The following is a 19,916-nucleotide window of genomic DNA, read 5'->3' as shown; positions in this document are numbered from 1 at the left end:
TTGAGCCCGCCCCTCTTCCCGGCAACTCCCTGATTGGCTTCCCGGCCTGCGATTGGCTGGAGGGCCGTCACCACGCACTACTGACGCTCTGGGGGCGGGGCCTGCCGGCGAGAGCCTGGCGCCGCGCGCAGCTAGCTCCACCTGGTCTGCAAGCCGGGCAGGCGGGCGCTCAGCACCGGGAGGGGCCGCGGGACCGGCGAGGAGGGCTGAGGGGCAGCGGGGCGGGGAGCTGGGAGGCATGGCGCGGCCCGACGACGAGGAGAGGCCGGCCGTGGCTCCCGGGCACCAGCTAGCGAAGGGATACCTTCCGGTGCCGAGGGGCGCCCCGGCCGGGGAGGCGCAGAACGGAGGCCCCGGGCTCGGCCCCGACGTCGCGGGGGCCCCGGGCGGGCCGCTAGCTTTGCAGGCGGCGGCGGAGGAGGAGACTCAGGCCCGGCTGCTGCCCGCGGACGGCGCGGAGGACGTCCCGTGCCCCGCGCGCTCCCCGCGCACGGCGCTGTCGCCGCGGCGCTTCGTGGTGCTGCTCATCTTCAGCCTGTACTCCCTGGTGAACGCCTTCCAGTGGATCCAGTACAGCATCATCAGCAACGTGTTCGAGGGCTTCTACGACGTGTCGGCGCTGCACATCAACTGGCTGTCCATGGTGTACATGCTGGCCTACGTGCCCCTCATCTTCCCGGCCACCTGGCTGCTGGACACGCGAGGCCTGCGGCTCACAGCGCTGCTGGGCTCCGGCCTCAACTGCCTGGGCGCCTGGGTCAAGTGCGGCAGCGTGCAGCGGCACCTCTTCTGGGTCACCATGGTAGGGCAGAGCCTGTGCTCCGTGGCCCAGGTCTTCATCCTGGGCTTGCCCTCCCGCATCGCCTCGGTGTGGTTTGGACCCAAGGAGGTGTCGACGGCTTGTGCCACCGCAGTGCTGGGCAATCAGGTAAAGACTGGAACGATTAGATACTGCGATCCTTTAAGGACGGTAGGAAGGAAGCCATAGGCAGGGCTGGGGCGACGGTCGGTATGGGTAAAGTGCATTCGCATTCGGTAGAAGCGTGGCGACTGAGCTCCAGCACCGTGAGAAGCTGGGCTTGGTGGCTCCTGGTTGTGTTCTCTGTCAGCCAGCACTGACTGACGGGTGGGGAGGACAGCTCCTGAGAAAGGACGTCCGAGCTTTTCCTCTGGCCTACACACAGGCACGCGTGGAAGCGTAGGTATTTTTGTCACCCCTGCAGAAGAAAGGTGTTGAGTTCTGGGAAGTTTGTTTCCATATTGGATGTCCTTGGAACAAGCCCCTGTTTAACTGTACTCAGCCCAGCTTGGCACCTAGTGAACACGTGTAAGTGAATGTCCAATAACTGTTCCGGCGATAGAGACTTGGTAGTATTACTGAGTCCCGTTATCAGTTCTTAACTGTCAGGAGATGGAAAGCAAACCACTGATCCTGGAATGGTAAGTGGGTTGGTTAGTAAGGAAGCCAAGGCTCCCTTAAGGAATGACCATCATTCATTCAAATGCCACTAGAATTCCAGGAGCGATTCTAGGCTAGGTGTGTGTGTGTGTGTGTGTGTGTGTGTGTGTGTGTGTGTGTGTGTGTGTTACTTATTTTGAAACAGTGTTTCTTCCACTCTGTAGGGCAGGCTGGTCTGGAATTCACGGTGTACCCTTGGTAGGCCTCCCAAACACCGAAATGACCCACCACTGTTATGTTCCCATTTGTTAATTTTAGGCTGGTTCTCTTATTGTAGTTTAAAGTCTTAATGGAGGGCACTGGTGGTGCCTGGTATTTTTGTCACCACTGTAAATGTCACCTGTAAATGATCCTTAGTATTCATTCAATTAAAGGAAATCTAGTTTGAAAAAAATCTGTTGTTATTCATATATTGCTCCATGCAACTGTGAAACCAGAAACTGTTACTTTCTTTCTTCAAGTCCCATGTGGGTCAAGATCAAGGTTTAAAATGCCCCCAAATACTAAACATGTGCATGTGCTTATTTTGTTAGATTTACTGAATTTTTCTAAAAATGCAGAAGAAAGGGTTTCTTAAACTATAATTGTTGTGTATCCAAAATAAGTTATTACTGATATTTTGATTGGTTGTTTCTTTATGTTTAGAAAGATATTTTTGTTTCTAAATTATATTCAAGATTAATGCTTCATTAAGCATAACAAAATATTATCAATTCCATATCTATGACATATTAATTTTATGGGTAATAAGTGGGTACATTTCCTTGTAGGTGGAATTCTCTCTTCTCAGCACTTTTCTGGCTCTTTCTGTATTCTTCTAGGGGCTTCTCATCCCTTCCTTGGCTCTTACAGCCGTACAGTTGTTATTGGGACCACGTGCACATTTCAGCCTCGCTTTGGGAGTGGTCATGCCGTCCCTAAGCAGCAGCACACAGCCACTAAGAGCTTGGAAACAGTAAAGTGATTCTGTGCATGTGCCACTTAACTTAATATTATAAGTTTAGGAACTATTAGTTTCCCCACTTGATTAGTAGGGAAATCGAAACTTTAAGGAATGAGCTCATTTTCCAAAGGTACTAGCACAGCTTGTTCACATCCAAGTAAGCCTGCTTCCTGAATGATGGCCCGTGACGTCTCAGGCGCTTTACACTTGGCAGTGGTTTCCCAAAGTACTGACTAAAGGTCAAGTGTTTACTATGAACTGCAAAACTTACAGTGTGTCTTCTCTGGTCTCTTTGTTTTTTGTTTTTCTTTTTTCAAGACAGAGTTTCTCTGTGTAGCCTTGGCTGTCCTAGACTCACTTTGTAGACCAGGCTGGCCTCGAACTCACAGAGATCTGCCTGCCTCTGCCTCCCGAGTGAGTGCTGGGACTAAGGGCGTGCGGCACTGTGCCCGGCTCTTCTCTGGTTTCTTAAACAATGCCAAGCTTGCACTTGCACAAGGGCCTTTGCAGAAGCCTTGGTTCCCTGTGCTTAGAGCATTCTCCCTGTTCAGATTGTAGATTGCATACTTACGGCCACTAAGCCCTCTTCATTTCTAATCGCCAGCAGCTTTCTTGGTTCAGTTACTTAGTCACTTTCTTAGCACATCATTTCTGTTTCTCCATGTAGCACTTATCTCTGGCTCACGCATGTCATTTATATATTCACAAATGTACATGTTTTTAAGCTCATTACTCAACTTTTCACTTCATTTCCCCAGTTTTCCATTCCTTTGTAATTGCGCAGTTACTTTCTTTTTAAAAAATTTCATTTGTGTGTGTGTGCGTGTGCGTGTGTGTGTGTGTACAGATATACATGTAGGAGGGGAGTGGTTGGGTGAGTGCACACTGTGTGTGTGTGTGCGTGTGTACAGATATACATATAGGAGGGAAGTGGTTGGGTGAGTGCACACTGTGTGTGTGTGTGCGCGTGTGTACAGATATACATGTAGGAGGGGAGTGGTTGGGTGAGTGCACACTGTGTGTGTGTGTGAGTGTGTACAGATATACATATAGGAGGGGAGTGGTTGGGTGAGTGCACACTGTGTGTGTGTGTGCGTGTGTACAGATATACATATAGGAGGGGAGTGGTTGGGTGAGTGCACACTGTGTGTGTGTGTGAGTGTGTACAGATATACATATAGGAGGGAAGTGGTTGGGTGAGTGCACACTTGAAAACCAGAGGAGGATTTTGGAATCCCTCTGTCACTCTGTATCTTATTCTTTGGGGGAGAGTCTCTCATAAACCTGGAGTTTAGGTTTCTCAGTGAGGCTGTCAGCCAGCAGGCCCTAGGGACCATCCTGTCCCCACCCCCAGAGCTGTGGGTACAGGTGTGTGTGCACAGGACCATGCCTAGATTGTTATGGGTGCTGGGATTAGTCCTCTGGTCCTTGTGCTTGTGTGCCAAGTGCTTACCACTGACCCATCTTGCCAGCCCCTAAATGCTTTCTATATGGATTTGTCTATGCTGAATATTTTATATTGGTGAAATTGTATAATGTGTGATTTTTTTTGTGTCTGAGTTTTTTGTCGTGTTTTCAAAGTTCACAGTGTAGTACTACACCAGTGCTTCTTACAGATGAATGTACTGCGTTGTGTGACCATACCAGATACACATTTAGGTTATTACCATGTTTTAAATGTGTGAATGGGGGCTGGTGAGATGGCTCAGCGGTTAAGAACATCAGTTGTTCTTCCAGAGGACCTGAGTTCGATTCCCAGTGTCCACATGAATCCTCGCAATTACCCGAACCTCGGTTTCAGTGGATCCAATCTCTCAGAAATTCAGGCAAAATACCAATATACAAAAAAGGAACATATTTGTGAATGGGATTGCTGTGAATATTTGTGTATACTTACTTGAATATCTGTTTTTTTAGTTTTGGTGCATACACCTACAAGTGGAATTGAAACATCGTATTTCAGTTCTATGTTAAATGTCTGAAGAAATTGCCAACTGTGTCTGTAGTGGCTTTCCAATTTCTTCTATCCTTGTAAAGACTTATTTTCTGTTCTTACCAGAACTGTTCTGTTCTTATAATCACATTCATCCTAGTGGATGTAAGATGGAGTCTCATTGCAATTTTGCTTTATATTTCCCTTAACAACGTGATATTAACATTTGCTTTTTGTTTGTTTTTCATACTCTTAGCTGTTTTTGTGTCTTCTTTGGAGAAGTGTCTTTTCAAGTCTTTTACCCATTTAACATTAGGATTTTTATCTTTTTGCTGTTGGGTTGTAAAAATTCTTTCTTTCTTTCTTTCTTTTTATTTTATCTTTTGGTTTTTGAGACAGGGTTTCTCTGTGTAGCCTTGACTGTTCTGGACTCGCTTTGTTGTAAAAGTTCTTTGTTATGGATGCTAGTTCCTTATCAGAATTAATTTGGAAATACTTTATGTTGTATGAGTTCTTATTCCCTTATCAGACATAGGGGAGAAGTTTGGAACTAATACAGCAGTGACAAAGACATTAGCAGATTGCCTAGGGCTTGCAGTGCACCTTTGCCCATAGGACTGTTTCTCTGTATGTTCTGATAAAACGTCAGCATTTACTCTTTGCCCTACTAATAGCAGCTAACAGGACTGTTTATTTTACAGCTTGGAACTGCAGTCGGCTTTTTGTTACCACCTGTTTTAGTGCCCAACACACAGAATAACACAGAGCTGGCTTATAACATCAGCACCATGTTTTACGGAACAGCAGTCACCTCCACGGTTTTATTTTTTTTAACAGTAATTGGTAAGTAAATTGTTTGTCCTAAGGCTTAGATAAATGCATGACAAGTATCTGAGAATAACAACTAACCCTGAACAGTTTTACTGATGACCCTCCCTGCTGGTTTGTCCTGCAGTGTCCTGCCTAGGATGAGTGTAACAACGCTAGGGAATATGTTTTGGTCCACTGTGGGTTTTGTTTTAGTTTGCTTTGTTTCATTTTTAACATTCTAAAGAGTTTGAAGACTAATCAACCCTATTTACCTTCCTACTAACTCAACTGCTGCCCTTCCCATGTTCATCTGTGTGGTGTGTAGCTTGTTTTTGTCATGCTCTGAAATGGCGCAGATGGGCTACCACCTTCCCTTTAATAAGAAATTTCCCCAGAGAGCCTCAGTTTAAAATTAACGGGGTCTAAAAATGTTGATCCTGGGCAGCATTGAGCTGTTCAGGATTTCAAACTGTGGCAACTATCTGCTTGTTAGGCCACTTCAGCAAAGCCTGGTTGCCGTCATGCGTCCCCGAGTCCTCTCGTCTGGGCCTGTCTTTTGAAGGAGTCAGTCAGAATCAGCTGCAAGCAGCCATCACCAGCTTGGAAGAAGCTTTGGGAAGGTCTGCTTTTTTTTTTTTTTTTTTTTTTTTAAATTTATTTAAGGGGAAGCAATTTTGATTTCAGGGAGAAGATAGGCAAGGTGTATCTAACATATACTGCTGCTGCTGTAACTGTGAGGTGTTCAGTATCTCTTAAATGGATTTGATTATGAAGGAACTGTGAAGTTCACAGACCAGTTTTGTAATAAACATTTACAGGTAAACTGTGGTATAGTTGGAGGTTTTAGATTTTCATTCTAAAAATGTACCTTGGCTATAATATCAATGAAAACCTCATATTTTATGATCTCCAGATATGAAGTTGAGTTTTCAGAGACATGTCTGCTGATGGCCTGGTAGATGAGCTGCAGGATGAGGTATAGGCAGCTCAGCCCACAGCTGCAGTCTCCCTTGAGATAATGAACAGAGTGTTCTCTCAGCAGCATCTGAGGTATGCCAGTACGTGCAGTTGGCTTTTCAGTTTTTATGTTTGCAATTAGTCAGAAAGTGGCATATCTGAAGTATGCACACTGCTGAAAAAGGACAAGGTTTTCTTCTACTGTTTTTCGTCTTTTAACAATGTCTTAAAGGAAATCTATACTGGTGAGGGGCCCTCTTAAATGTGCTCTTCCTCCCAGACGTGGTGGTGCTCACCTTTAATCCCAGCACTCAGGAGGCAGATTGCTGAGTTGGAGGCCAGCCTGGTCTACAAAGAGAGTCCAAAACAGCCAAGATAACATACAGAAACCTTGCCTGGGGGAAAAAAAGAAAAACCAATTCAACCAACCAAACAAACAAACAAACAAAATCTGCTCTTCTGGTTGGTACACTTGGTTCCTTTGATGAAGACGGAAGTAGTGCTTTTATGCACTTTAGAGAAAGGGATCTTGTACTTACAACAGGTTAGGTATCGCCTTTCTTTCAGCCATTGATATATAATCATATAAACCTCAGGCTTCCATCTTACTGAATTTTTAGTTACGTGTCTCCTCGCCAGAAATGAGTAATTATATAAGGCATCCTTATAAAGGGGCTGGCGAGTTGGCTCCACAGCTAAGAACACTTGCTGCTCTTGCGGAGAACCCAGGTTGTGTTCAGCACCCGTGCGACCGGGTGGCTCACAACCTGTCATTCCAGCACCAGGGATCTGGCCTCCCTTTCAGACCTTCGCTGGCACTGCATTCACAGCCCGGTTTACTTGTAAACTGTTATAAATAGGTTTTTAGTTTTTAAAGTCAGGAAGAAGAACAATAAAATAGGTATGATTATTGGTTTATTATCTTTTGTAGTTTGAGAAATTAAAGAGTGAGCTATTTGTATATCTGGTTATCGATGTGTGTGAGGCTTAGGGGTAGGGTTAGGGCGCTGACAGTAGAAATAGAACTGGAGGTGTGGCAGCAATGGGATAAAAAAGCTTATTTTCAAGTGTGTTTTAGTGTCCTACAGTTTTGAATTTGACTCTATACACAATATAAAAGCAAAGTAAGATTTAGTCATGGTGTTACAGACTATGATTCCAACGCCTGGGAGTTAGAGGATCAGCAGCTCGAGGTCATCCTTGGCTACTTAGCTAGTTCAGGCCCAGCCTAGGCTACATGAGACCCTGTCTCAAAAACAAAAAGCAAACAAAAATGCAAGATTATATATAGTTGTTGTGTGAGAATTGTGACAGCCAGTAGAAAGCTGACTCGTGTCATTATGCTCAGCATTTGCTGTGGAAGAAAACTGAATTTGAAAAATTCTTACTTAGAGCTCCGTACTTGCTAGGACAGGGGGTGCTACATCTGTCTAAAGGTTACTGATACTTGCTAAGAAGTTCAGCCAAATCCATATACTTTATGGACATAAACTACAGTTCTTAGCAGTGTGACACATATCGAATGAGATTCGTCAGCCCCTCCCTCGAAGACTTCCTTAAAGGTTCACTTTGCATAACCCTCCTTCCGTCCTCACGGGGCATGCACATGAATGTCACCCGTGTGGGATGCCGAAGAGCTAAGCCTGCCTCCCACTGGAGCCACTCTGGCCTCCCACATGTGGACAGCAGACATGGATTGCTTCTTCACCACATGGATTGCTTCTTCACGTTAGTCCTTAAGATCCTTTGAGGAAGGTAATCATGCTCATTCCCATCGTACTGAAGTTCACACACATAAGAAAATTTGATTTAGTCAGGTGTGATGGTGCACACCTGTAATCCCAGCACTTGCGAAGGCAGAGGCAGGCTGACCTCTGTGAGTTCGAGACTAGCCTGGTCTGCAAAACAAGTCCGGGCCAGGCAGGGCTACACAGAGAAACCCTGTCTCAAAAAAACAAAAGGGAAAAAAAAAAAAAGAAAAAGAAAATTTAATTTGCCGTGTCATTGTTAGTAAACAAGCAGGGTCAGATTTAAGACTCCTCATGTGTGAGCTTCTGTGTATACAAACATTTTACTCAAATCTCTTCTAAGAAATGGTAATGCTCTTAAATTTAAAATAATGTCCATCAGCACTAAACTATATAGTTTTTTTCAAGATTTATTTATTTTATTTATTGCATATGAGTGCTTTATCTGCAGAAGAGGGTATCAGATCACATTATAGATGGTTGTGAGCCACCATGTGGTTGCTGGGAATTGAACTCAGGACCTCTGGAAGAGCAGGCGGTGCTCTTAACCACTGAGCCATCTCTCCAGCCCTAAACTATATAGTTTAACTCAGGTGTATAAGTTAAAAACTTCAGTCACTAAGTAAGTTGATGCCACCAAAAGCAATAGCATCTAGTTTAATATTAGTCTACTTAAACACAAGATTGTACTTTGATTCTTCTATTCAAGATGTCTACATGCCTGTAAAACTTAATAGAAATACTTTTTGCTTACTTAGTCTATAAGTATTTCAAGCTCTTGCTCAAAGTCTGATTTGTATGATTTCTATTTATATAAAAAAAATCAATATTGTATTTATTTTTATTTTTGGTCTCTATGTAGGCTTAGTAGCCCTGGCTGTCCTGGAACTCACTATGTAGACCAGCTGGCCAGAGCTCACAGAGATATACCTGCCTCTGCCTCCTAAGTACTGGGATTAAAGGTGTGTACCACCACATCCCACTTTAAATGAATATCCTTCAAAAGACACAATATATTTTGGGTAGCACTTGATAATTATAAATTTTTTACATATTTGTATCTTTATAGCAACTTGTCACTTTCATTTCCATTTAATGAAAGAGAACCTAAAACTGAGACATGCAGTAAGACAGGGAGGCGGCAGGGTCCACACGTGTGGCTGCCTTCTAATGAGGCAGCAGTGGAAGGGCTCTGCCCTGCAGCCACGGGGCTCTGAGCAGGCCTGAAGGCTGGTTCTTTACCACCAGGGGAGCGTGTGAGTGCCATGCTCCTGAAGCTTTGGGGCCTTCACTTGCCTAATGCCAAGTGGAGAGTAATTGCTACTTGAATGTAATAATCAATTCTGTTATTGGCACATATTTTTCGTGGAAAAAACAATTTCCAGCCTGGTGTGGTGGTGCACACTCATAATTCCAGCACTCAGGAGGCAGAGGCAGGAGGGTCTCTGAATTTGAGGCTACAAAGCAAGTCAAGGCAGCCAAGGCTGCACAGAGAAACCCTGTCTGGGAACAAAACACAAACAACCAACCAACCAACCAAACAAACAAACAAACAAAAAGTTTCCATTTCAAAGGAAGAAAGAAAGGCCACACTTCCTGCTGTGAGATAGCTATTCAACAGGAAAAGGTCATGAACAGATGGTCTCTTGTCCCTCTCTCCCTTCGTGGAGCTTGGAGTCTGACTTCCCGACAGTGTGTAGCTGGCAGACACAGCTTTTGTTTTGCCGAGAGATAGTTGACCTCTCTGAAAGGAAGAGATGACACTTGTGTTTGGAAAGTCAGTCCAAGTAGAGTTAAGGACTGGTGAGAACCGCTTTTACTTTATGTAGAATGTTGAGTTCATATCTGCCTCATTTTCACTTGTTTTGCTGTAGTAAATTAAACCTAGAAAAGAAACTTAAGGCTCCCTAGAGACTCATGACTCAGTTATCCACAATCTGAAACTGTGAAAGTTTCATATTCACTATGTTAATAAAAGAAATGTCAAGCTGGGCATGGTGGCGCAGCCTTTAATCCCAGCACTCGGGAGGCAGAGGCAGGCGATCGCTGTGAGTTCAAGGCCAGTCTGGTCTACAAAGCAAGTCCAGGCCAGCCAAGGCTACACAGAGAAACCCTTTCTCCAAAAACCAAAAAGAAAAGAAAAGAAAAGCCATGTCTCCTACCCAGCGAGGATACAGAGAGCCTTGCAGGACAGACACAGCCCTCCTGCCAGTGGAAGGATCAGATAGGGAGAGAGGAAGAAGACTTTGAGCAGCTAAAGGCTTTGTGTCCACCAGGCGCCAATGTAAGGATGCTACAAATAGTTACCCATGAGTCCTGTATCCTCTTGAATTAGGCTGAGCTCTGAAATAAAAGCATACTTAGTTACAATGTAACTAAAACTATAATTAAAAGTTCTTGCAACAAAACCTTTTAACTTTCTGTTTTTATCAGCAAATGGAGAAATGACTGGTAATGGGAGTTATCAAGATTGTTTTTCCTTCCCCGCTGACTCTCATGCATGTCCTGTGTTGGGAACATCAGGAGTTTTGTGTTTAATGCAAAGTCTCACATTCCATCCTGGAGATTCCGCCTATTGGGCTTTGCATGGAGTCTCAAAATCAGGATTGATTTAAAATTTCCAAATGATTCCACTTGACAACCTGAGATATCAGACTTAACCCACTTCAAACTGAAAATAAAATAGGCCTCTTCCAACCAAGAAGAAGAAATTGTTATGAAAGGGAGAAGGGAAAAGAGAAAAGGGGAAATGGTGAGAGAGGGAGGAGGGGGAGGGGAGGAGGGGAGGGGAGGAGGCGGGGTTCGGTCATGGGGGGGTTAGTGGGCAGAGAACAGGGAGGAGGCAGGCAGAGGGAAAAGCAGAAGTCATAGTTTTAAAGAAAACATTACCTTTTGCCTTTTGAATTTGCCCTGTTAGTTGTAAGGTGTACGTTTTTTGTGAACGCTCTGATGGTTGCTGTATGCGCGTCTGGCATCTGTGGTAGTGTAATGGAGGCATGGTTGTATGAGAACCTCCTGACTGTGAAAGTCACTGAATCCAAGCATTTATCACGCCCAGGTGGCTGGATTTAAAAGCCAAATCCTTGCTCTAGTAAGCAGTGATCTGGATTAACTAAAAACGGAATAACCGGTGGCAAAGGCGGCTTCATTGCTAGTGGTTTGTCAGCTCAGGTGAATTGGCCAGGTCTCTGAGTTTCACTTTGTACTAAGGATAATGCCAAAGTATTCTTCACTTGGAAGCCGTAGAAGAGCCTCACTACCTCTAGTCCTAAACTGAGTGTTGTTCTCTCACTGAGAAAGATGCATATACTTAATTATGTGTGGTTAGTGGGTGTACTGTACATACTTAGTCACGTGTCATCCTTATGTAATCCTTTTTATGCGTGTGCTCAGCATTCAAGGAAAAGCCTCCTTTCCCACCGAGTCAGGCTCAGGCAGTGCTTCAAGACAGCCCCCCTGAAAAGTACTCCTACAAGAGCTCTATTTGGAACCTGTTCAAAAACATCCCCTTTGTTCTCCTGCTGGTCAGTTATGGTGAGTACCGGTGACTTCCAGCACTTTGCAGTCTTTTTATTGAAACTAGCGGGTTGAATATTAATGAAGTTGATTCATAGACTCCATAGCATAGTCATGAACATTAAGTCTTGAGATAAAAGCAAAAGTACCTAAGGGATTTTTAAAAATGTTTTTTAAATAGGAAAAAAAAAAAAGTAGATCTCAGAGAAGTGCTGTGTGTGTCTTTGAGTCCAGGTGGAGTGTTACAGTCGTTCTACTTGCAAGTATATATTTACAGAAATCCACCTTTGTATTTAAAAGTAAAATCTTAACATCAACTACACTTATTTTAAATAGTGAAAACCTAGGAGTTGGGTGTTAAAATGTCTTTTGATAAAACAACAGGTAACTGAATTGAAATATATTCATTCTATGGACTGCTACACAGTAGAGAAAAAACAATGAACTAAAACAAAAAGTCACCAGGAACCACAGAACAAACAATTGAGTGGTAAGACCAAGTTACAGATGAATACTATTTATAAAGTTTATATGGAGAATAATTCTAATTGTCCGTGAATACACATATGAAATTAAAAATACCAGATGAAGATAAGAAAGAATAGGGATAGGACAATGAATCTAAAGTAAAAACAGCATAATGTCAATGTCTGATAAAAGTCAGTGATGAGAGAGTGTGTTACTCTGCGTGGTCTTTGTGTGCCTGAGTAGTTAATAGTAAAAGAGAATGAAATAGTGAGTTCAAGTCTCGAGCAGCTAGGTCACCAGGCTAGCCCCTGTGAGGAGGGCGCACCAGGCTTTGAGCAGCTAGGTCACCAGGCTAACCCCTGTGAGGAGGGCGCACCAGGCTTTGAGCAGCTGGGTCACCAGGCTAGCCCCTGTGAGGAGGGCGCACCAGGCTTTGAGCAGCTAGGTCACCAGGCTAGCCCCTGTGAGGAGGGCGCACCAGGCTTTGAGCAGCTGGGTCACCAGGCTAGCCCCTGTGAGGAGGGCGCACCAGGCTTTGAGCAGCTGGGTCACCAGGCTAGCCCCTGTGAGGAGGGTGCACCAGGCTTTGAGCAGCTAGGTCACCAGGCTAGCCCCTGTGAGGAGGGCGCACCAGGCTTTGAGCAGCTGGGTCACCAGGCTAGCCCCTGTGCGAGGGTGCACCAGGCTTTGAGCAGCTAGGTCACCAGGCTAGCCCCTGTGAGGAGGGCACACCAGGCTTTGAGCAGCTAGGTCACCAGGCTAGCCCCTGTGAGGAGGGCACACGAGGGCTTGAGGCTGCACATGGGATTCCTGATAACCAGCTGTTTTTTCCTGTGCTCTTTTATTCTCTTATCAATCGTCTGGGTAGTCTTTGATACAACAGTTAGATCTCTGAAGCAGGTGTTTTCTTATGCTGTTAATAATGAGGTGGTTTTTTCTTAAGACTTGGTTTTTTTTTTGTTTAGTGGTGGTGTGGTGCTAGAAACCAACCTGAGGGCCTTATGCACACTAGGCAAGCTCTCTTGGTGAGCCCTGTCTCGCTTTTAGCCACCATTGGCTGTAACTCATAATAAATGCATGTTGCCTGAATGGTTGCCATATGCATAGTTACCTGTGGAGATGATTTCTAATCCACATGCCTGAATCAAAGTAATGTGTTGTAACAAAATCCTATTTTCTATTTTCTGTTACTACAACAAAATACCCAGGGTTGGATACTTCATAAAGAAAAGAGGTTTATTTATCTCATATCTTTGGAGGCCCAAAGTTGAAAACCAGGTAGCCCCATCTCGTCATCTCTGGTGAGGAGCCCTTGGGAGCACCTTGACAGCGACAAATTTGACTTTGTGCCAAATAGACCAATGTGTTTGGTGGCCTTATTATAAAAGCCTCTTCAACTAATGACTGACTCACTCCCCGAGACCCAAATGAATCTTTCTGAGCCCCTGAGCCTCACCTCCTAGCTCTAGGTACATGCTCTCGAAGGTTCCATCACCTTTGATCCGCCTGTGTGGGAGGCCCAGATTCCAGTGCAGATCTAGTGTCGAATCCAGCAGGGGTAGTGTTGAGGCTTCTTTACTGGCTGAGGACATTGTGCATTGCACGTGTTACATAGCGTTCTGTGTTGTTTCATAGACTGGTGAGCTTAATGTTTGTTTGTTTATTTTTTTTCTCTAGGCATCATGACTGGAGCGTTTTACTCACTTTCAACATTATTGAATCAGATAATATTGGCATCCTATGAGGTGAGCTTCTGTCGTTTTGTTTTCTGGGACAGTCTTGCAGTGGAACTTCCGCTGGTCTGAAGCTCTCCCATGTAGACCAGCTGTCCTGGAACTTGGAGTGACTCCCCAGCCTCTGTTTCCCCAGTGCTGGGATAACAAGCATGTGCCACCATGCCTGGCAATCTGCTTTTATATTGTATGCTTGGCTTTCTTCCTTCCTTCCTTCCTTCCTTCCTTCCTTCCTTCCTTGCTTCCTTTCCTCCTCCTCCTTCTTTTTTCTTTATTGATTTTTTTTTGTTGTTGTTTGTTTTTTTTTTTTTGAGACAGGGTTTCTCTGTGTAATGGCCCTGGCTGTCCTGGAACTCTCTTTGTAAACCAGGCTGGCCTAGAACTCACAGAGATCCACCTGTTTCTGCCTCCTGACTGCTGGAATTAAAGGCATGTGCCACCACGCCCTGACCCCAAGACCCTTTCTTTAAGAATATAATTTGTATTAGTGTGGTCCTAAAATGAACTGATGTGGCTTGTTGTTATAAAAGATTATGCAGCAGTTCATTAAAACTGGAGGTAGAAAGAGCTGAAGAGTGCAGACTTGGGGAACAAAAGGAAGATAGACGGGCCTCACAGTTAGAGCAACGGGGCCAGGTTCCCAGGTGGCTGGTGTGGCACCTGGCACAAGTGGTTCCATCCCAGTTTTCTGTGGTCTCCTGGACTTTGTGCATGAACTCAGTCCAAAATCACTATACTTTTTACTCAACACACTTAACCCAATTTGGTTTTTTTTGTTTTTTTTTTTCGAGCCAGGGTTTCTCTGTGTAGCCTTGGCTATCCTGAACTCACTTTGTAGACCAGGCTGGCCTTGAACTCACATTGATCCGCCTGCCTCTGCCTCCCGAGTGCTGGGATTAAAGGCGTTCGCCACCACGCCCAGCTAACCCAATTTGTAAGGCATACTTTGAGAGTAAATATTATTAGCATTATGGCATGACTTTCAATTGGTTATATAGAAAAGCGCAAAACCTTATAAGGAATGTAAGATTAAACATCAAGGTCTATGATGCCTTGTCTAAAAGGAGCCAGCATGCCTACTCCATAAAAGCTTTGCCCTTAACTCTTTCTGCACATGAATAAATGATTTCAGAATCTTACAGCCATGGAGGACCCAGCAACTGCTTCCTTCTCTACTTCTGTCATGATTTTATATTTGTTGTTGTTGCTGTTGGTTTAAAATAGAATGACTTCAGTAGACCACCCTCTCTGAGAACCCAGTTCTGTTTTTGTTTGTTTGTTTTTTTGTTTTTCAAGACAGGGTTTCTCTGTGTAGCCTTGGCTGTCCTGGACTCACTTTGTAGACCGGGCTGACCCTGAACTCACAGCCATCTGCCTGCCTCTGCCTCCTGAGTGCTAGGATTAAAGACATGCGCCACTGCACCTGGCTTTATGTGTTTGATTTCATATAATTATTTTAGTTAACTATGTAAATGTATGGGAATATGAACCATCAGTTTGAATTAGAAATATCTGATTATCTCATGCAAATTATTTTAGGGAGAAGAAGTAAATGCTGGAAGGATTGGGCTAACCCTGGTGCTGGCTGGAATGGTGGGCTCGATTCTTTGTGGCTTATGGCTAGATTACACCAAAACCTACAAGTAAGTTACAGTAGATGTGTCATGCTGTAGATATATTGATGTCACAGAGATAGGATGTCACAGAGATAGGGTTTCACAAGGTAATTCAGGCTGCCGACGGCCAGGATTACAGCATGGACCATCGTGTTTGAGTAAGACTTGGAGCGAGTCCTTCAGTGACCTGCCTATTCTATTTTATTGGTCTTACTTATTTCACCATTGAAAATGTGAATGCCAGCCGGGCGTGGTGGCGCACGCCTTTAATCCCAGCACTCGGGAGGCAGAGGCAGGTGGATCGCTGTGAGTTCGAGGCCAGCCTGGTCTACAAAGTGAGTCCAGGACAGCCAAGGCTACACAGAGAAACCCTGTCTCGAAAAAAGAAAAAAAAAAAAAATGTGAATGCCTTATGAGCCTTCTACCCCTAGCTCTGCATTAGTAGGTTATATCTAAAAAGAGCTCTTCCTGGGGAGCCCCAGGCTCCTGACAGACTTTATTTTGTCTTTTTTTTATGCTCCTACAGTGAGCTACAAAAAGAAGTGTTCTTGCTATGGAAAAATCATCGTTGAGCTAGCTACATTGTCCACAATGAGAAGGGCTGGCTATGGTTCTGAGGACACAGTGGTAGCTGCCACACCACTGTATGTGGAGGAACCGCTAACAGTTTTGTCTCTGTTTTAGGCAGACGACTCTCATGGTGTACATTTTGTCTTTCATTGGAATGCTTGTATTCACTTTCACGGTGGACCTTCAGTACATCTTTGTGGTGTTTATTACTGGCGGGATCCTTGGGTGAGTGTCAGGTGTGTGGGAGAAATGACATAGTGTGTCTACAATAGTGAAGGAGTGTTTAACAGGCCCTCTGAAGGCTCTTTTGTATTTAAAAATTTTTTAAATATTTTAATTTATTCAGATCACATCCTGAATGTTATCCCCTCACTTGTATCTTCCCATTACCATCTTTTGATATTTTAAAGTCTAAGAGTTCCGCTATGCAAATATAAACGTGTAGTTCCTCAGAACTATTCCAGAAAAGCTTAAGCTGACTGTGGTATGCAGTTGATGAAAAACAGCTGTGCCTCGTCTATGCAAATGGCTGCCCTGTTGTAACCTCCTGCTTTGTGATCTTTCTTTCCCAGCTTCTTCATGACTGGTTACCTTCCCCTGGGTTTTGAGTTTGCTGTTGAGATCACGTACCCTGAGTCTGAGGGCACATCCTCTGGCCTCCTCAACGCTGCCGCACAGGTAACCCTCTGCCTACTCTAACCGGAGACAGTTAACCAGGCGTGGCGCAGCAACTGCCAGCAGTTGATCGGTAGAAGCCAGAAGACCAGGAATCCAAGGCTACTCTCAGCTATGTAGAGTGTTTGAGGCCAGCCTGGGCTACATGAGACCCTGTCTCAAAAAACAGAACAAACAAAACCACAAAATCTGTGGTCAGTGAGCAGTGAGCTTGACCTGGCTTTGTGGTAAATAGTCCTGCTTTTCAGAGGTTGTTTCTAGAAGGAAAGTCAGTCAAAGAGGGTTCTCTGCATGTGTCTTAAAGGAACGAACTTAATAAGAATTACTTCACAAATTTTATTTTAGATATTTGGAATTCTGTTCACATTGGCTCAAGGAAAGCTCATGTCAGACAACGATTCGAAGCCTGGAAACATTTTCCTCTGTGCCTGGCTGCTCTTAGGCATCGTTTTAACAGGTAATTGCAGTGTGTGTTGTCTGTATTCCGTGTTGTGCATTGCTGCTTCTCAGTTTCCCAGCAGCACTCTGGGAGGCAGAGGCAAGCAGACCTCTGTGAGTTCGTGGATAGCCTGCTTACAAAGTAAGTCCAGGACAGCCTACAGGCTACACAGAGAAACCCTGTCTCAAAAAAATAAAAATAAAAAAATAAAAAGGCCGAGCAGGGTGGCACATACCTTTAATCCCAGTACTCAGGAGGCAAAAGCAGGCAGATCTGTGTGATGGGCTGCCAAACAAAAACACTGTCTGGAAAGGAGGGAGGGAGAGAGAGAGAGAGAGAGAGAGAGAGAGAGAGAGAGAGAGAGAGAGAGAGAGAGAGAGAGAGAGAGAGAGCGCACACACAAGAATGAACGAACAGTTTCTTCGCAGGATACGAGTCTGTCCTTTCATTTTGGTGGTCCCAAATTTAATATGACTACTTAGCATAAGAGACAAAACGGGCTGGAGAGATGGTTCCCTGGACCCAGTTTCAATTTCCAGCATCCAGATAGTAGCTCACAACATTCTTGTTCCAGAGGATCTGATGCCCTCTTCTGGCTTTCTTTGGCACTGCATAGACATACACGTAGGCCACGCACCTATTTAAAAAAAAAAAAGAATAAATCTTTTTGAAAAACTTTTTAAAAATCATGTAAATTATTTATCTCATTTTTATGTGTGTATGAGCCTTCCACTTGGACATATGAGCATCTTGGGCCTTCCTGCCCAGAACTGAATTCACTGTGGTCCCATTGTACACACCAATTTCTCGTGAATTTTTCTATTTCAGTTAACTAGTGCTGTCATCCATTCTGAAGTCACATTTTCCCTTTCATTACTACATCCTGTTACTTACGTGCTGTGTTTGTCAGCTGATGAGTGACTTGCAGTTGGGTCAAAGGCTGCGGCCTTTCCTCAGCTGCGGCAGTGCTGTTGGATATAGCAGGGCTACACCCTGTGTGTGGTCGGTGTGATGAAAGGAGCAGGTGATTGGTTCGTGCTAACGCTTGGTGCTTCTGTTCTAGCATTGATCAAGTCTGATCTGCGAAGACACAACATAAACACAGGACTTACGAACGGTGACGTTAAAGCCGTAAGTAACAGACACTTTTATGGCTGTGCTCTGAGCGTGCAGAGCGCAAATGGGAAGCCATTCTTGTTTAACCAGAAACCTTTTTTTTTAATCGATTCAACAATTAACTGTTAAATAGCATATGTCTGATGTGGCACATCTCTTCAGTGTCAATTATTTTTACAGGTGCCCGTTGATAGTCCCGTAGATCAAAAACCAAAAGTGATGATGTTGTCGCCACAGCCAGAGTCTTCACTCTGAGGAGGGACCGGGTTGCCCCCAGCATGGGCACCAGAGTCTTCACTCTGAGGAGGACCGGGTTGCCCGCAGCATGGGCACCAGAGTCTTCACTCTGAGGAGGACCGGGTTGCCCCCAGCATGGGGCACAGCATCGTCTTTGGGCAGCTGTGTGAGTGGTGAGGACACTTACTTGAAAATTACTGGATGAACTCTGAATATGATTTTTTGTTTTATGTTACTTTAAGCAATCTTCTGCTTAAGGTGTCCTTGCTTACATCTTGATAACACTACTGGTCTTCTAATACTGTCCATTTTCAGTTATGTATTGTGTACCTGAAAGTAACGTTTTTGACTTTTTTCCAGGATGTTTTGGTTTTTTATAGGGATCTAGTTCCTGTGGGACATGTAAGAATATGCCGTTCACACGTAACGTGTCTGGTACATTCCCTGTTAGCTGTCATCCCACTGTGCTGACCACATCAGGTGTCACAGTGTGAGTGCTAGACACCGTCAGGAGGCATGACCCACCTGAGGACAGGGATGGGACCGCGATTGCAGAGAAGCCCACACACGCTTGTCACGCAGTGTGCTGTGACACACGCTTGTCACGCAGTGTGCTGTGACACACGCTTGTCACGCAGTGTGCTGTGACACACGCTTGTCACGCAGTGTGCTGTGACACGTTCTGTCGTGTGCCCACACACACATACACACAGTTGTATGCGCAGATTAAATCCGTTACACTCTGGCTAGCTACGGAGCTGAGACAGACACAGAACATCTGCAGGTCCTCTCTCTCTGTGCTGCCTTCATATAGATAAATGCTAATACCGTATTTTCAGTGTGACTTGAATAGGTAGTTTGAAGCCCATTGTCCATTTTTTACTCTCTTACTAGAAAATTCTATCATCTGTGTTACGGGTTAGCTTGTGGTTTCTTATATCACGTCTGTTTTGCCCTGAAGATGACTAAGATAAGGAAGTCTGTGGCAACTTCAGAAAGCCCGAATGTCCCCACTCTGTGGGGAGCCCTGGAGGTGCCAGCTGCTGTGTTTCCAGGCTTGTTTCTCTGACTGTCGTCCTTTGAGGAGAACCAGCCCTTGCACATGTGTTGTGTGTGTTGGGAACAGGTCCTCCTCCACCACAGAGTGTCCATAGTCATCATGCTCAGGGCAAGGAGAACGGGGACCAAGTGTGTTCACAGTGCCTACCACTGTGTCTTGTTTACACTGAGAATTAAATGTCACTGGTGTCCTGACTCTAAGCTTGCAGTCATGACGTTTGATCAACCATAGTATTTACATAGTGTAATTTTGGAAATTTTACAAAAAATTTACATAATATAAAAATGCACAAAAAAATGCACACAGAAAAGGCAATCATGTAGTGAATATGCTGGGAGCAAATGCAACTTTATTTTTAACACAACATGCATTGATTTATCTTGATAATATAGTCTTTTTTTTAATCAAATTACTATAAATTCTGTAGAATCTGACCCTGGAAAATGTGTTGAAAGAACTTGCTATCACTCAGGGTGAGGCATTGTGGCTCTGTGTCTTCAGCGCGCTTCCGCCATGGGAACTCTGGACACGTGATTTAACTTGTGGCAGCGGTTTCCTGACCCAGGGAGCAATGCATTCATTTTGATTTAAAAGATCTCTTACATCATGGAGCAGACCACGGGAGCCACTGCACCA

General features: G+C 44.6%; 1 protein-coding gene across 2 annotated transcripts; it reads left to right on the top strand.

Annotated features, from left to right (window-relative positions):
• The first annotated feature begins 211 nt into the window (after positions 1-211).
• Positions 212-18,267, top strand: Flvcr1 (FLVCR heme transporter 1). Of its 2 annotated transcripts, XM_051148136.1 has the most exons (10): positions 212-928; positions 5,037-5,178; positions 11,244-11,384; positions 13,512-13,579; positions 15,107-15,210; positions 15,868-15,978; positions 16,326-16,431; positions 16,774-16,885; positions 17,931-17,998; positions 18,164-18,267. In XM_051148136.1, exons 1-10 carry the CDS (start codon positions 239-241, stop codon positions 18,236-18,238), a joined length of 1,617 nt encoding a protein of 538 aa, XP_051004093.1. In that variant the 5' UTR covers positions 212-238; the 3' UTR covers positions 18,239-18,267. The 2 variants fall into 2 exon arrangements, 1 of the variants encoding a protein (XP_051004093.1); XR_007830803.1 differs by lacking the exons at positions 15,107-15,210; positions 15,868-15,978; positions 16,326-16,431; ... (1 more) ...; positions 17,931-17,998; positions 18,164-18,267 and adding an exon at positions 5,639-5,765.
• The last annotated feature ends 1,649 nt before the right edge of the window (positions 18,268-19,916 follow it).

Source organism: Acomys russatus, chromosome 6, assembly GCF_903995435.1.
Source record: "Acomys russatus chromosome 6, mAcoRus1.1, whole genome shotgun sequence".
In the NCBI taxonomy this organism is placed as follows: Eukaryota; Metazoa; Chordata; class Mammalia; order Rodentia; family Muridae; genus Acomys; species Acomys russatus.
Note: the sequence above shows the minus strand (reverse complement) of the source record. Positions and strands in the feature narration are given on the sequence as shown.

Bases quoted from the DNA above. Each gene is read 5' to 3' on its own strand.
- Flvcr1 (XM_051148136.1), top strand. From the start codon at position 239: ATGGCGCGGCCCGACGACGAGGAGAGGCCGGCCGTGGCTCCCGGGCAC. The intron at 15,979-16,325 runs GTGAGTGTCAGG...TTTCTTTCCCAG, and splicing joins ATTACTGGCGGGATCCTTGG to CTTCTTCATGACTGGTTACC. The intron at 17,999-18,163 runs GTAAGTAACAGA...TTATTTTTACAG, and splicing joins CGAACGGTGACGTTAAAGCC to GTGCCCGTTGATAGTCCCGT.